The 17767-nt window shown below is 33.9% G+C and overlaps 2 protein-coding genes across 4 annotated transcripts in view; one reads left to right on the forward strand and one right to left on the reverse strand.

Moving 5' to 3' along the window:
- LOC135748239 (uncharacterized) overlaps positions 1-17767 on the reverse strand; it is a 180797-nt gene that overhangs the window by 113856 nt on the left and 49174 nt on the right. The gene's annotated exons all lie outside the window — the stretch shown is intronic.
- The window catches only part of LOC135721136 (uncharacterized), a 41681-nt gene continuing 24734 nt past the window's right edge, over positions 821-17767 (forward strand). The window contains exons 1-14 of one of the 3 annotated variants that reach the window (XM_065243301.1): positions 821-922; positions 1616-1933; positions 2414-2758; positions 2977-3093; positions 5930-6013; positions 10403-10447; positions 11256-11291; positions 11484-11537; positions 12308-12352; positions 12950-12994; positions 14166-14492; positions 15223-15519; positions 15940-15987; positions 16154-16192. In XM_065243301.1, the coding sequence (XP_065099373.1) occupies positions 883-922; positions 1616-1933; positions 2414-2758; positions 2977-3093; positions 5930-6013; positions 10403-10447; positions 11256-11291; positions 11484-11537; positions 12308-12352; positions 12950-12994; positions 14166-14492; positions 15223-15519; positions 15940-15987; positions 16154-16192 (1840 nt within the window). In that variant the 5' untranslated portion in view covers positions 821-882. Of the gene's footprint in view, positions 923-1612; positions 1934-2413; positions 2759-2976; positions 3094-5929; positions 6014-10402; positions 10448-11255; positions 11292-11483; positions 11538-12307; positions 12353-12949; positions 12995-14165; positions 14493-15222; positions 15520-15939; positions 15988-16153; positions 16193-17767 lie in introns of all 3 variants that reach the window. The other 2 variants (XM_065243300.1, XM_073813475.1) reach the window with 2 other exon arrangements.

The raw sequence follows: 17767 nt of genomic DNA on the forward strand, positions 1-17767 counted from the left end.
AGGTATTTTCTTAAATACCAGTGTAATTCTGCAATCTGTCTAAAAGTAAGGTATGGTCTGTAGTGTCAATAATGTCAGTTTACATTTTGCACTGGAGGTGACACGATTACTTGAGGAGGAGATGATCCTGGGGCTTGCTGGACACTCTGGGACGTCCTGAAGTCTTCTGTACTGCAGTCCAATCTTCTTGAAGTTTTTGATGATCTGGGAAATGATTCTTTCAGGTGCAATATAATTTGTAGCAAATTTCTTGCACGTGAGGCCATTTTGATGCAAAGCGATGATGGCTGCATGTCTTTCTTTAGAAGGTAACCATTGCTAACAAGAACACAATTATAGGAAGCACTTCTTCCCGTCTTTTATAGCAATTAGTCTGCTCTTACCATCCAATCAATATGACAATGATTTCACATAACTAGTACTCATTCGCAGTTTTACATGTGCTGCTGATATGATTAGTGAATTTATGTTATCTGGGCTGAAAAGATGTGAAATTTGGATTGTTTGGAAAAGTAAGTTTATTTTTGGGGCCATTGAAGCTTTTTGCAATTACTTAAAATTCCACTTAATAATCTACAAACGATGTGAATGAACACCAAACAGCTAAAGCAGAATACTATACTTTTGGTCATGACTGTACATTTGAATGAACACACCCATTACTGAGGAATCTTGATGATCTGGTTCAGGTGAGTTTTTATGAATTTCTGCAGAACTCAAGAGGAAAGTAAATCCCCCGGTCAGACCTGCAGAACTCAAGAGGAAAGTAAATCCCCCAGTCTGACCTGATAATCTTATGAACGAACACAACTAATTGAGATCTGTTTGTAACCTCCCGTGAATATCTTCATTAAATCTGTTCTTATTGGAATAAAAAGCAGGATGAAGACTTTCATAATCATTATTTTATTTCTCTTGTGTGGTGAGTGTTTAGCTTTAACATTAATGCTTTCACTTTTGTATAGGTGGATTCATTACGGTAGTTGAGGATAGGAATGCTAAAAAAGATTTATGAAACGTAACAGCAAGATGAATGTTTAAAACTGTGTATTTCTTGTCAACTACCACCATTCTGCTATTTATGCCAGTGGGAATGTAGGTGCATGATTGTCCATTTAATGATCTTAGATCTGACGTGTTGTTTACTTGAATAGACTGGCAATAAACAAAATGTCCATAGATTAAAGTATAAAGTTGGATAGTCTAATCCATTTATTGTGTCTTTTTAATTAAAAAATTTAAACAACATCAAACGATAGCACTTAAATATTACCATAAAATCAAAAAAAAATTTGCAGATTTGTTAGATGTTAGATGGCCAGTCATAACCAAGCCTCAAAGAGGGTTTTAGTAATTATAACAAAGTTAAACCATGGAAAGTTCGGGATTGTTGAGAATTAGTGTCAAAAGGTGGTTTCTTGAAGGTTGTAGTGGACTCATTCCACCAGAGAGGTAAATCTGATCTCTTTTTGTGATATCACAAACGGGCGTCACTCCCTTGAATGTGAATCGTTCTTTTTCACTTCAATCAAGTTAGATTTTGTTTGCAGCAGTATCAGCAGTCCAATAGGTTTCATTTCTATATTTGTGCATCTCTTTATTAATATTTCAGCAGGTGTGTTTGGCGATGATGTAAAGTCAGTGTCAGTGATGGAGGGAGATTCTGTTACTCTACGCACTGATATTACTGAAATAAAGACAGGTGATCTGGTCTGGTGGAGGTTTAAAAAAGGCGATTCTAAAGATCTTTTAGCTGAAATTGGTAAAAACAAGATCTGGTATGGTGAGAGATTTAAAGACAAACTGTTGACAGACGGTAAGACTGGAGATCTCAACATCACGAACATGAAGATCAAATATTCTGGACTCTATGAAGCAGAGATCAACAGTGGCACTGGAACATCATACAAGAGATTTAATGTTACTGTCAATGGTGAGTGTACATGTATTTCCTTGTTAAGGGAACTCAACACTGCATCATGACACTTTGGGGCACAACAGCAGTGTGATGCACTTGATTAATATGTAAAACTAGTCCAATATATATAGTCACGGGATATAATGAAGTCACATTTTCCCCAAAGTGTCATTCGTGACACAGCATCTCATTCCCTATCTCAGGCAACCACTTTGTGTTTGCTGGTGATTTGGGTTGGGTTGACTTTATCATGTTTAGCCAACAAATCTTTTGAACAGTGCATGTAGTCCCTGCTAAACCTAATTTAAATTTACAATTGCTTTTGCTGTGTCTAAATGTTTCTGTTCTTTTCTATTCCATGAAAGCTGCTTTGTAACAATGAGCAATTGTGAAAAGTGCTCCATATATTATTTGAATTAAATCTTTTTGTCTGCATGTTTGCTTTACAAATGAGTTTTCATTTAAGGTTTATTTCTCTGTCTGTGTATCTTGTAGAATCGCCTCTTGTTAGTAATGCTGAAATGAGTGTTGTGAAGTCAGTGTCAGTGACTGAGGGTGAATCTGTTACTCTACAAACTGATGTTAAACTACAGACAGATGATCTGATACTGTGGAGGTTTGGAGATCAAAGCGTTCTCATAGCTAAAGGTGATATGGAGGACAATAAGACTTCAGTATATGATGATGATGATGGGAGTTTCGGAGACAGACTGATGCTGAATGATCAAACTGGAGATCTCATCATCACTAACAGCAAATCTAAACACAGTGGAGTTTATCAACTAAAGATCAGCAGAAACAAACAAACCTTTTACAAGACATTCAGTGTTATTGTCAGGGGTGAGTATCTCAGATCTTTCATAGTTAAGATGATTTATTAGAAGTGTGTAAAAAAATCAGATCATAACATTAAAAATCATCATTTAACTCTGCCTTTGAGCTTTAAAAATATTTCTTTACTAAAGAGTAAAGTAAATCTTTTTTCAAAGTCTTCTGCTCAAAGTGTATATTATATGTATATTAAATATGATGTTGATTGTTTCTCTCTGTCATTCCAGGAGCTGGTTCATCTTCAGGTGTTATAGCAGGATTATGTGTTTTCTTCCTCCTGGTTATTGCTGCTGTTATTGCTGCTGGTTTGATTTTGTATCGTCACAAGATCTCTAAACTCAAACGTAAGTTTAATCTTCAGTTTTTAGATACAGCAATAAAATACATGTATCTTTATTGCATAAAAGTATTTTTATAATGTAATGTTTGTTTTCATAGTCATAACTTTTTAACAGGTTCTGCTTGATTGATTTACCGTAGGAGTAAATTAAATCTGTGGATGTTCACAGCCTTGATTTTTTAAAAGTGATTTAGGAAACATTTGTTAACTGTTAAAATGTTGTAAATCAGGTTTAGTTTCATGCACAATATGGTTTCGCTTCATAAGGCATACATCACAAGAGACAGCAGGAAGTAATCTTGTGTTGCATACATTTGCTTTTTTTGGCTTTTCAAAGACACAGCACCTGCACACATATATTATATAAGGACCATGATTTTAGCAAAAAATCTTTACTATTAAACAGACTGTCAATGTGCTTTAAAGGTGAATGCATGTGTGGAGAAGGATTTTGGTTAAAAACATTAATTTTAAAGTGGACATTTCACAAGACTTTTTTAAGATGTCAAATAAATCTTTGGTGTCTCCAGACTACATATGTAAAGTTTTAGCTCAAAATATCATATAGATAATTTATTATAACATGTTAAAATTGCCACTTTGTGTGTGCTGTTTTTTACATGCTTGCAGAGAATGGTTTATCAAAACTAAGTTACTGGGTTGATCTTTTTCACATTTTCTAGGTTGATAGAAGCACTGGTAACCCAATTATAACACTTAAACATGGAAAAAGTCATATTTTCATGATATGTCCCCTTTAAGTATCAAGTATTAATTATTGTGAAATTATAATGTTTAATACTGCTTTACATTAACGCATCATGAAATCATTATCACTTTTTAATAACAGTTCATGAATCATAATGAACTAATATAATTTAAAATATGACTTAAAGATTAACTAATGATGAGTTATTGCATGTACAAATGACAAACTAATGACTAGTTAGTTTTTACTTGTATCCCGTGATGTAGTGGTGCCTGGAGAAGTTGATATACTCTTAAATTACACCCCCATTTATTTTAAAGGGGACATATTATGAAAATCTGACTTTTTCCATGTTTAAGTGCTATAATTGTGTCCCCAGTGCTTCTATCAACCTAGAAAATGTTAAAAAGATCAACCCAATAACTTAGTTTTGGTAAACCATTTTCTGCAAGCATGTGAAAAAATAGGTCATTGTAATTTGGCCCTTATTGTGATGTCAGAGTAAGGTAATACCACCCCCTTTATCTGCACTATCCAATCACAGCACAACCATTTAGTATGGAGAGAAAGAGAGAGATAAAATATTTCACAGCACAATTGAGTTTCAATTGCAACAAACCACCATCATTGTGATCAGTGGTTGCACTTCATCCGCTCATTTGCATTTTAAATGACACACCCAAAACGGCACACTTTTGCTCAGACCTATTTTAGACTTAGTTTACATCTTAAAAAAAATCTCATAATATGTCCCCTTTAAGTAGAAGTGGGTATACCCCATGCCAAGAAAATAAAGAAATGGGTATAATCTGTATACATGCGTATACCCTACACCAGGGATTCCCAAAGTGTGGTACGCGCACCCCCAGGGGTACGCGAGCTGCCACCAGGGGGTGCGCGAGAGGAAAAATGTAATGGCGGTCTGTTTCTTTAAGTGGGATTTTTCCATACAATAAATAAATACAAAAATGAACAGTAAACATTTCCTTTGTAATCGCTTTTATTTTAAATAAAAAACTATCATTTATTAGTTTTTGATAGAAACGTAGAAGACAGCTGCTGTCTTTTTCTACGCACTGCTCTTCTGTTATGCACTGCAGCCGCTATATGCGTGTTAACTCGTTTCATTCATTCCATATATATTATAAATATGCTTAACTGACTGAAATCAGGGAAACTGTCATGTGGGACGTCTTATGATAAAGTTGTTAGTCACGAAGGAGGAGAGGGACCAAGAGAGAGAAACTTTTTTATGGCAAAAATAGAAATAATGAAATGTGACGAGACATGGGCACAGGATACGCGAGCAATGTGTTTTCATGCATGGTAAAGAGACCGCCAATGAATTATATAATAAAATACATAAATACTTACTGTAGAGAACTTATTAAAAGCTTTCATTTAATTTTGTTTGAAACTTGAGCTGTTATAATGAATCTGCAAACTATTATACACCTTTTGTGCGAACAGTAAAGGCTTTCGTTAATGTGTTTGATGGGTCTGCACGTGACGCACTGGTAAACATGAGGAAACTCTCATATGGCATCTATTAGCTGACGGCAGTAAGTGTACCTTTTTTGCCATAGTAAACTCGAATGGCGTCTAAATATCACAGTGGTTAAACGCATACACGGGGGCGCGCATCATCTACGCTGAGCGTAGTTTCAGATGGTGCAATAGGCGTAATATTTTTCACAATGTTGGACTTAGCTAAGCCCGACGTAGGACTATTACACCCAACTTCTTAACGTCCGGCTAGTGCAACCGGCCCTTGGTTATTTGCGCATGATTAAACATGAGTATTTATGGTGAGAAAACAAAGCTTTTTTGGATTTTTTTTAAAATGGGGATTGGGGGTGCGCCAACCAGGTTGGGACATAGAAGGGGGTGCGCAGGAAAAAAAGTTTGGGAACCCCTGCCCTACACCACACCACTGCCCGTATCTATTAGTTCATTATGATTCATGTGCTGTTATTATAAAAAGTGTTACCGGATTACCATCAGTCACACTTCAGCTGAGCACAGTCACATAGGAAAGTTCAGGTGATGCCACACAATAGAGTTATGAAAACATGATGAAATGAAAGTAAGTTTTTAAATAATAATGATAATCTTATTTTGATTCGATCAGTATTGGTTCCTGTAGATGAACAGAAAAGTTTGGTGCCACGCAGTGAAATGGAAGCAGAAATGAGAGATGATGAGTTAAAGGAAGGTAAGACAAACATCTTCACCCTGTCAAGTTCCAAACATTAGAGGAAAAATCTCAGGAAAACCTCTGTCAAGTCTTTAGGATTGCATTGAGAAAATCAACAGATGTATGTCTTATACTGTTCTGTATTTTCAGATATGAAATTAATATTTAAGTCTACACAGCAAAATCCCCAGTGTTAAATTAACACTGCTTGGTGTTTATATAATCCACACCAAGATTGGTGTTAAAAAAACACTGAATCAATGTTAAAGTTAATAAGATAATGAAGTGATTGAGTCATTAATAGTGAACACCTGCTGGTCATTCCGTGTCAAATCAAAAAAAAATTGGAATTGTTCCTGTCTTAACATTTTTATTTTGTTGACTCTTTTTCTGGAGAAAGTAATACTAAAATGAGGAAGAAAGCCAAAATATTAAATGCAATAGATAAAATGCCTAGAGTTTAATGAACACTATCATCATCTCTGTTTGAAAACTAAAATTACAACTTGCTTGCAGAGTTACATGGATGATAGGTTTAACTTCTAAAGAACTGCTGTTAATCTGGTTAATAAAGTTAGTCACCATTGTGCCGATTAGTGTTTCCTTTAGTTGGGTACTTGGGTCTTGAAGTTTAGTGTTAATTTTCTTCTGCTCATTGTGGCAGTGTGTTTATAAAACACATCTGTTAAAGCAGAGGAAGATGAGAGAAATTAAGTCTATAACTGTTATTATGTTAATTATTATGAAAGTATAAGTCTTGGGATTCAATGATATCATAAAAAAATTATCACTGAATATAAGTGTTTAATTTATGTTCCGCCACCCCTTTGAAGCTCCCATGAAATCCAACAGTGCTGTAAAAGTCCACATACCCTGAAGAGTTAAATATTGTTTACCCAAATCTAATCTGTGGTTTCAGTCAGACACACTGAGACATCAACAATCAGCCTATAAAACACAATCATGGTGACAATCAACAACAAAACGTCATGCCGCAATGCATTCTGGGTACCAGGATTGTAGAAAACTCATTCATAAATCCCATCATGCATTGCAACACGACAAAAATTTTGCAACTTTCTTACCATTAACTGTCACCATCGTTGAGATTTGTATCAGAAATCATGAAGTCTCTCTTAAGCAAAAAGCAACAACAACAAAATAACACTGAAGCATGACGACAGTCTTTTTCAGTACAATGTCATTTGCATAGAGCTTTTTTATATGCCTGTTTCTTCATAACTAATTTGTGATCAAATGTTTCATTGAGAAGTAGAGTAGAATATAATTAAAATAAACTGAGAAAGTTTGGAAGGGCTTCCCTCTACATGAAGCAATGAACAAGTGGTCTGACTAAAACATTGTTGTTATTGCTAAAAGAGGAGAGTTAGATCAGTGAAGGTCAAGGGACAAATGCCTAACTAAAGGAAACACTAATCACAGTAATGGTGACTTCAAATGAACTCATAACAAACACAAACTTAAGATTTAATGTGATACATTTTGTGATAAATGTCTATTTGACTTGTGAGACATCACGTCAGAAAGAAGATTTGTCTACTAAATCACGCGTGTGGATGCTGGAATAGTTGAGCACTTGTATTTTGTTCTGACAACTGTTTAGTTAAACTTATCCATTTAGAAAATAAATCTGCAAGTTATCATTTTATTTTTCAAACAGAGATGCTAATAGAGAGGCAAACATGAAAGATTGCAGCTTTTGGAGGCATACACCCAACAGTATTCATCTATTGCATTTAATAATTTGTCTTTCTTCATTATTTTAGTTTTTCTCCAGAAAACGAGTCATCAAAATAAAAATTTAGAGACAGGAAAATGTCCAAAAATGTAATTGATTTGAATGACCAGCAGGTGTTCACCATTAATGTCTTAATCATCACTTCATTATCTCATTAACTTCAACACTGATTCAGAGTTATATTTTTAACACCAGTCTTTTTTTAACACTGATCTTGGTGTGGATTATATAAACACCAAATAGTGTTGATTTAACACTGGTAGAGTTAATTTAACACTGGGGATTTTCCTGTGTAGGACACTACATAAACAGTTAGTAGTGACTATGACTGAGATTATTTTAGTATAGCAGCCATACAATTACTGGTTTCTTGAAATATTGTTATTGTAAAAATATACTTGTAAAAAATAAGTTATTAATCATTGTTATCATTGTATAATGTAAAATGCAAGTGTGCAAGAAAATATTTTCTCTGCTGTCATTATTTCCAAACATTTTATGCCTCCAAACATGTTAATAATGTTAAGTAGATGATACTTAAATAAGCAAATTAAAGAAGCGTTGCACACATCTTGCACACACAGGAAAATCCCCAGTGTTAAATTAACTCTACCAGTGTTAAATCAACACTATTTGGTGTTTATATAATCCACACCAAGATCGGTGTTAAAAAAGACTGGTGTTAAAAATATAACTCTGAATCAGTGTTAAAGTTAATGAGATAATGAAGTGATGATTAAGACATTAATGGTGAACACCTGCTGGTCATTCAAATCAATTACATTTTGGACATTTTCCTGTCTCTAAATTTTTATTTTGATGACTCGTTTTCTGGAGAAATTACTAAAATAATAAAGAAAGACAAATTATTAAATGCAATAGATGAATACTGTTGGGTGTATGCCTCCAAAAGCTGCAATCTTTCACGTTTGCCTCTCTATCAGCATCTCTGTTTAAAAAATAAAATGATAACTTGGAGAGTTATTTTCTAAATGGATAAGTTTAACTTCTAAACAGCTGTCAGAACAAAATACAAGTGCTCAACTATTCCAGCTTCCACACGCGTGATTTAGTAGACAAATCTTCTTTCTGACGCGATGTCTCACAAGTCAAATAGACATTTATCACAAAATGTATCACATTAAATCTTAAGTTTGTGTTTGTTATGAGTTCATTTGAAGTCACCATTATTGTGATTAGTGTTTCCTTTAGTTAGGCATTTGTCCCTTGACCTTCATTAATCTAACTCTCCTCTTTTAGCAATAGCAACAATGTTTTAGTAAGACCACTTGTTCATTGCTTCATGTAGAAGGAAAGCCTTCCAGACCTTCTCAGTTTATTTTTTTTATATTCTAATCTACAAATCATTGAAACATTTGATAACAAATTAATTATGAAGAAACAGGCATATAAAAAAGCTCTATGCAAATGACATTGTATTGAATAAGACTGCCGTCATGCTTCAGTGTTTTTTTTTTTGTTGTTTTTTGCTTAAGAGAGACTTCATGATTTCTGATACAAATCTCAACGATGGTGACAGTTAATGGTAAGAAAGTTGCAAACTTTTTGTCATGTTGCAATGCATGATGGGATTTATGAATGAGTTTTCTACAATCCTGGTACCCAGCATGCATTGCGGGATGACATTTTGTTGTTGATTGTCACCATGATTGTGTTTTATAGGCTGATTGTTGATGTCTCAGTGTGTCTGACTGACGCCACAGATTAGATTTGGGTAAACAATATTTACTCTTCAGGGTATGAGGACTTTTACAGCACTGTTGGATTTCATGGGAGCTTCACAGGGTTGGCAGAACATAAATGAAACACTTACATTCAGTGATTACTTTTTTATGGTATCATTGAATCCCAAGACTAATACTTTCATACCAATTAACATAGTAACAGTTATAGACTTCATTTCTCTCATCTTCCTCTGCTTTAAAAGATGTGTTTTATAAACACACTGCCACAATGAGCAGAAGAAAACTAACACTAAACTTCAAGACCCAAGTACCCAACTAAAGGAAACACTAATCGACACAATGGTGACTAACTTTATTAACCAGATTTACAGCAATTCTTTAGAAGTTAAACCTATCATCCATGTAACTCTGCAAGCAAGTTGTAATTTTAGTTTTCAAACAGAGATGATGATAGTGTTCATTTAACTATGGGGATTTCATCTATTGCATTAAATATTTTGGCTTTCTTCCTCATTTTAGTATTACTTTCTCCAGAAAAAGAGTCAACAAAATAAAAATTTTAAGACAGGAACAATTCCAAAATTTAGTTGATTTGACACGGAATGACCAGCAGGTGTTCACTATTAATGACTCAATCACTTCATTATCTTATTAACTTTAACACTGATTTAGTTTTTTTTTAACACCAATCTTGGTGTGGATTATATAAACACCGAGCAGTGTTAATTTAACACTGGGGATTTTGCTGTGCACAACAGGTATATCACCACTGGTCGATGAGACTTAAGTTTTTCTGAATCTTGATTTTCTTGACATTGAATACAATTATAGTAAACATATTTATGCTGATTTTAAGTTGCTTAATAAAACAGATATAAATACAGCTGGTGGATCTTTTATAAATTAACTGTGTTAACTGACTGAAAGATTTTTGTTTTACAGTAACATACAAAGGTCATGGAAACAGTCAGAAGCCGCAGAACTCATGTAAGATTCAGTTCACCTGTCAATCTTTAAAGGGGACATTTCACAAGACATTTTTAAGATGTTAAATAAATCTTTGGTGTCCTCAGAGTACATATGTGAAGTTTTAGCTTAAAATATCATACAGATAATTTATTATAACATGTTAAAATTGACACTTTGTAGGTGTGAGCAAAAATGTGCAGTTTTTGGGTGTGGCCATGGCAGTGCTGTGGTTGAATAGTGCAGATTAAGGGGTGGTATTATTATAATAAGATCCCCTTCTGACATCACAACGTAGCCACATTGCATTGACCTTTCCACATGCTTTCAGAGAATGGTTTACCAAATCTAAATTACTGTTGATCTTTTTCACATTTTCTAGATTGATAGAAGCACTGGGGACGCAATTATTGCACATAAACATGAAGTCAAATTTTCATGATATGTCCCCTTTAAGTATCAAGTATTATTTATAGTAAAATTATAGTGTTTATAATACTGATTTACATTAATGCATCATGAAATCATTATCAATAACACTTTTTAACAGTTCATGAATCATAATGAACTAATATAATTAAAATATTTTGTTGAAACATCAACAAGGGGATTTTGTAGATGAGTTATAGCATCTAATGATGAGTTATAGCATCTAATGATGAGTTATAGCATGTATTAACGACAAACTAATGATGAGTTAGTTTTGGTATTATCTGTATGTATTAGTTTATTATATTATAAAGTGTTATCTGATTATCATCACAGAGTTTATGACATGTTCATGTGTTAATGTTTATATTTTTCTCTGTGTTTCTCTCTTCTGTGATAGATGAAATGTTAATATCAGTGGAAGGAGATCAGGCTGGTAAATCAAGTCATTTATTCAGATATAACTTATAAATTTTCTCAATGAACTGATGCATTTATCTCAAACGCTTATAGAAACTTCAGGCTTTTCTAGATATGCTGCTATACAGTAAATATTTAATATATATTCAATTCAGAAACCTGTTGACATGTTCATGTTTATATTTCTCTCTGTGTTTTTCTCTTCTAGATGTTGCTGTGATCAATGAAGTGAAGTCAGGATCAGTGAAAGGAGTTCAGGCTGGTAAATCAAGTCATTTATTCAGATATAACTTATAAATCTTCTCCATGAACTGATGCATTTATCTCAAACGCTTATAGAAACTTTTCAGGCTTTTCTAGATATGCTGCTATACAGTAAATATTTAATATATATTCAGTAAACCTGTTATGTAAAGAGTGTTCATTTACAGTTTATTTATCTGAGTGCATTAAACATAATTGAATTAAATTACAGTCATGTGTAAAAGACATCACAGGTGCTCCTCACAGCTCGATCATTACATACAGTAACCGAGCCGCACTTAATTTTCAAACATATTTATCTCATTTTGACTTAAAATAGTGTAGAAACTCCAAAATATTAGACACATTTACAAGATTATTGTACTTGAAACAATTCTGTTAATTTTTCTTATTTTAGTTGTAGTAACTGTATTTTATATAGTGTAAAAGTAAAATATCTAAAAGTCTAATATTCATTACTGTAAACACACAGTATACTAAAGTAGATGCTAAAATAGACGTTGGTCTTTGTGTGAAGTGATTATTTTGTAGAAATCTGAAACAATTACATATGTGAGGGAATTAAAATAAACTGGTAAAAAAGTTGTGTCAATATATTTAAGGTTAAATTACACCTATAAGAAGTGCTCCACTTGCGAAAGATATCTAGGTGTTCATATGGTCCTACAGGTTGTGATTATTTTTACATTGCATAAAAACATTTTACATTAAACTGATGTAAATACAGCTGGTGAATCCTATAACTTTAATTTGTTTTGTGTTTTAAAGTAACAGACACATTTCAGGAAAACACTCAGAAGCCACAGAACTCAGGTAAGATTCAGTTCATCTATCAAATCTCTCTGACTCACAAATCAATATGAATTGAGTTTGATTGATTAAGAAATATTTATAAATAGATTTGACAGCTGACCTATAAAATGTCTGTTTTAGTACAGAAAGTATTTGTCTCTATATATGTTGACATCTTTGTCCTGTGTCAGCTACCGTAGCTTCTCTATGTACTTTAAAAGGAGGGGTGATCTGTGAACTTAGCCATTGGTTGCAATTCACAACCTTACTATGAGATGAAAATACATTTGGTTTATTCATTTGTTTGTTATTAATAATATAGATTTGAATTTATTTGTATGTATTAAACTACACCTGTTAAGATGACTCACAGTACCTGAGGCTGTGGTATTAATTTCAAGTGGTTGTTATCCGCGTATATCGCCACTGGCCAATCAGAATGAAGTTTTCCTGAATCATAATTTTCTTGACATTGATTACATTTAAATTAGACATATTTATGCTCATTTTTACATTGCTTAATTAAACAGATGTAAATGCAGCCGGTGAAATAGCGCAATTAATTTGATCCTTTATAAAGTAATTGTGTTAACTGATTGTATGAGTTTTGTTTTACAGTCACATACAAAAATGATAAAAACACTCAGAAGCAGCAGGACTCAGGTAAGATTCAGTTCATCCGTCAATCTTTATATATGACTCACAAATCAATATGATTTGAGTTTGATAGATTTTTTAAAGAAATATTTAAAAATGATTTGTCTCTATATGTTGTCTCAGACCACAACATCTACCATAGACAGTGTCAATCGGTTACTTCTTATCCAAAGAGGAACAAATGCAAAGCTTGTCAAAACATTGTCAAGATTGTGCCTTATGTCAAAATTCGTGATGCACCGAAATGAAAATTCTGTGCCGAAACCCGAAATGGAAGCAAGAAAATGACTTCTTTTAAAAACATTAAACTTTTCTCTTTATATTTTTATACACACACACGCACGCACACACACACACATTTGCCAATCCATGCATAATCCAAACTCAAAACTATAAACACATAGTCTATTCAGCTTCAGCAAAACACAGTTGTGCACTGCCATGAATGTTTGAGCTGCACACACAACAGATCAACTAAGCAATATGATGCATGTTAAAGGGCTGTGTGTCATCATGCACCAAACGAATAAAACACAGACTTAACATAACGATGGGTTCCAGTGTTAAGAGAGCGATTTACTTCCTGCTTTGTTCAAAACAATCGGTGGTCGAAATTTTGGTGCAGTCCTAGTCAAAATATGTGTTTACCGCATCATGTGAAGCTATGTGCATCATGCATCATGTCAAAAATACACTTCGAAGAGGTTTATGGATGCTCGTGTTTAACAGATATTCTCTTAATCTCATGTGTATCATTGTAAGTGTTAAGTAAGTGTCTTGGCAGTATCTTGTGAACATGAGCGTCTTTTTTTATTATAAACTCATTCAAAGCATCTGAGGCAGAAACAAATTTTGCATTTCTGCCTCATCGAAAGAGTGAGCGCGTAGTGGACTGAGCTGTTGGTTGCAATTCACAACCTTACTGCTAGATGCTGCTAAAATCAAGATCTTAAAATAATTTAAAGAGTTGTTCATAATCTGGGTCAATGTGTATAAAGAAAATGTACAAAACTAAAAATGTCATTTTTATAGTTCCTGAGCATCTGATGTGGATTTTTGTTTTCAGTCAGTGAGACTTGAGTACTTTAATATAAAGTTTCTCTTTGCTGTGTCAGAGATCAGACGGTTGTCTTTATATTTAATCTGATGAGTAAAATCATTTTTCTGTCATCTCCAGTGTGTGCTGCTGATATAAATGATGAGATGATCAGAACAGGAAAGTTGGCGGAATCTGTGACTTTAGACACTTGTGTTACTGAAATCCAGAGAGATGATGAGATACTGTGGATGTTTGAAGATATGACTATAGCTCAATACACTGGAGGCAAAGATAAACCTACATTAAATAAAACTGATGAGAGATTTAAAGACAGACTGGAGATGAACCATCAGACCGGAGTTCTCACCATCAAAAGAACTATACCTGAAGTCACTGGAGTTTATAAAGTACAGATCAAGAACAGCAGGGGGAACAAAGAGAGAAAATTCGGTGTTGCTTTGTATGGTGAGTAGATGAGTTGCAGTTATTAACATTATTTATTTAAACTGTGAATGTTAATAAAGAGCGATGATGCTTTGATTGACAGTAAATATTATTAAAGGGATAGTTAACTCAAAACTGAAAATTCTGTCATCATTTAGGCTATGTTGTTCTAAACCTGCTTGAGTTTCTTTTTTTTGATGAACACAAAATAAGATATTTTAATAAATAACGGTAAGCACACAGCTGATTGAAACCATTGACTTCCATAGTAGGAAAAAATATTTAGAGGTATTGTGTTAAATGATGAAGATATTTTGATAAATGTTGGTAAGCACACAGTTGACGGTATCCATTCAATTCCTTCATATTTATAATTCCACATCCTACTATGGAAGTCAATGGTTACAATATGCTGTGTGTTTACCATCATTTATCAAAATATCTCCTGTTGTGTTCATCAGAAAAAAGAAATTCATAAAGGTTTAGAACAACATGAGGATGAGTAAATGAAGACATTTTTTTTTTTCATTTTTGGGTGAACTATCCATTTAAATTTGCATGAAATTATTGATGAGTTTATTTTCTTCAGTGTGTCTGAAATAAAAATGACTGCAGTTACTGTAAGAGATTAACCCAGCCGACTGAATATGAAATTAATTTCAAGCTGTTGTTATTATTTGGAATGATGCCACTGGCCAATAAAAATCAAGCATTCCTGAATGATGTTTTCTTTGTTTTCTGATTGAAACAGTGCAACATTTGAAGGGAAAATTTGTTACTTTATGCACTAAAGTTAAAATAAATGAAGGTGATAAAGTGAAGTGGACCTCAAAAGATAAAAGCACTCTTGTAACTGGAATGAATGGAGACAACAGCAAGACTTCATATACAGATGATGAGAGATTCAGAGACAGACTGAAGATGAACGCTCAGACTGGAGATCTCCTCATCAGAGATATCAGAAAGACAGATGAAGGAGTTTATACACTAAAACTGACCAAAGCTGATGGAAAAATCACATACAGAATATTTAATGTTGAAGTCACTGGTGAGTAACTCAACACTTCTCATATAATCATTCACTTCATCTTATATCAACATTCACTATAGAGTAAAAAACAAAAATATATTTAATTCAGAAAACTGTTATTTATACAGTGTTAGTTTACAGTTTCTTTGTCTCAGTGCAGTAGAAGTAAATGAATAAACTTACTTTCACATGCAATAGAAACCGCAGGTGCTTTTGCCCCTCTCAGCTCGATCATTACTAACAGTAACTAATTCAGAAATTTACAAACATATTCATCTCACTTTATGACTTAAAATGGTCTAGAAACTGAAAATATTTCTTTACAGGTTGTAATATTAGTCTGTAACCTGTCAGTGTAAATCCTGTATAACCTAAATGTGTTTATAACAAATAATACCTTATCATTTATAACTTTGATTGTGTGAGGGGTCCCAACAGGATTTTGTGTCAAGGGGTCTCAGAATTATACATCCCAGCCTGAAAGAGGTGAAGGTTGATTTTCTTTACATTGAATACAATTAAACTAAACATATTTATGCTGATTTTTACATTGCTTAATTAAACAGATACAGTTGGTGGAAATCAGAAATATAAACATAATCCTTCTTGAAGTATCTGTGTGAACTGATTCTGTGAATTTTATTTTTAACAGCCAAAGCTCAACAAAACCTTCAGAAGCCGCAGAACTCAGGTAATCCCTGCAAGTAAGCCTACGATGGCCCTTTATGGGCCCACTTAGGGCTATTCTAAGGGCCCCGCGCAGGTTTGCTCATTGGCAAAACGTTGGCCCTTTAGCGCTGGCCCTGCGCGGGCAGCCCTCACTTAGCCCCCAGGAAGCCCTCATGCAGCAAAATCCCCAGAGTTAAATGAACACTGCTGGATGTATATATTGTCCCATCTTACAGAGTGTTAAAGAGTAACAATGAAGCAGAATCAAAAGCTCTGTTATCCTCTTTCTCAACATCTCTGTCTGAAACCTTAAATTGCATTTCACATCTTACTTTTAGAGTCATTTTCTTAACTTATGTTAAGATGTTGGCTGTTTCATTTAAAGTCACCATTATTGTGATCAGTGGTTGTTTTAATTGGACTTTGACTCTTGACCATTGGCTTGTTAGTGTTTTCTGGCTGCTATAAAACACATGTTATAGCAAAGAAAAGGCAATAGTAATTGAATATTGATGGTTGATATGTAAACAACATCAAACATATTCATTTAATGAACAGATTTTTTAATATAGTTTTCCCCCTTATCAGAAGCATCATTTTCTGTTAATAATGAAATACTACAGTGTAAGGTCCAGAACTCTCATAGCAGTTTATTATTCTGAAGGATTTTGATAGTTTGCACATAAACATTAACCGCTGAACAATGTAGATGCACAGACATCAAGAATCAGAGTATGAATCACAACAATGGTGACAAAGAAAATGGTAAATAAAGGTCATTATTTATTCATGCCGCAGTGCATTCTGGGAGTCCTGGATGAGATTTGTAATTTGTTGATACCCAGCATGCATTGCAGCATGAAGCTTTTCATTTTATTGTCACCATCATTGTGATTCATACTCTGATTCTTGATATTTGTGTGTCTATGTTGTAAAGCAGTTAATTTTGAGTGTCAGTGTTTCAAAATTCTTCAGAAAGACAAACTGCTAAGAGAGAGCTGGATCTCATACTATAGCATCACATTGTCAGAGAAAGATCCTTCTGATAAGTGTGCAAACATTAAATTAATACATACGTTTTTATATGATGATATTTAGACTTTAATTACTGAACTGACCACCACCAAAGTATCGCACTCTGCTATAACAAACATGTCTTAAACACACAAAGTTATAGCAATCAAATGATTGAACAATGTAAGAGTCACGAGTCAAGTTTAACTAAATCAAACACTGATCACAATAATGATGACTTTAAATGAAACAAAATCTCAACCTAAAGTAAGAAAATGACTCTACCAATAAGATGTAAAAATGCAATTTTAGGTTTCAGACAGAGATGTTGAGAAAGAGGATAACAGCGCTTTTAATTCTGCTTCATTGTTACTTTTTAACATTCTGTAAGATTGGGACAATATATAAATCCAGCAGTGTTCATTAAACTCTGGATTTCTCTATGTGAGGGCTTTTTGGGGGCTAAGTGAGGGCTGCCCCTGCAGGGCCAGCGCTAAGGGGCCAACGTTTCGCCAGTGAGCAAACCTGTGCGGGGCCCTTAGGCTATGCCCATACAGGCCCATCGTAAGCTTACTTGCAGGTA

Source organism: Paramisgurnus dabryanus, chromosome 24 (genome assembly GCF_030506205.2).
Source record: "Paramisgurnus dabryanus chromosome 24, PD_genome_1.1, whole genome shotgun sequence".
Classification (NCBI taxonomy): domain Eukaryota; kingdom Metazoa; phylum Chordata; class Actinopteri; order Cypriniformes; family Cobitidae; genus Paramisgurnus; species Paramisgurnus dabryanus.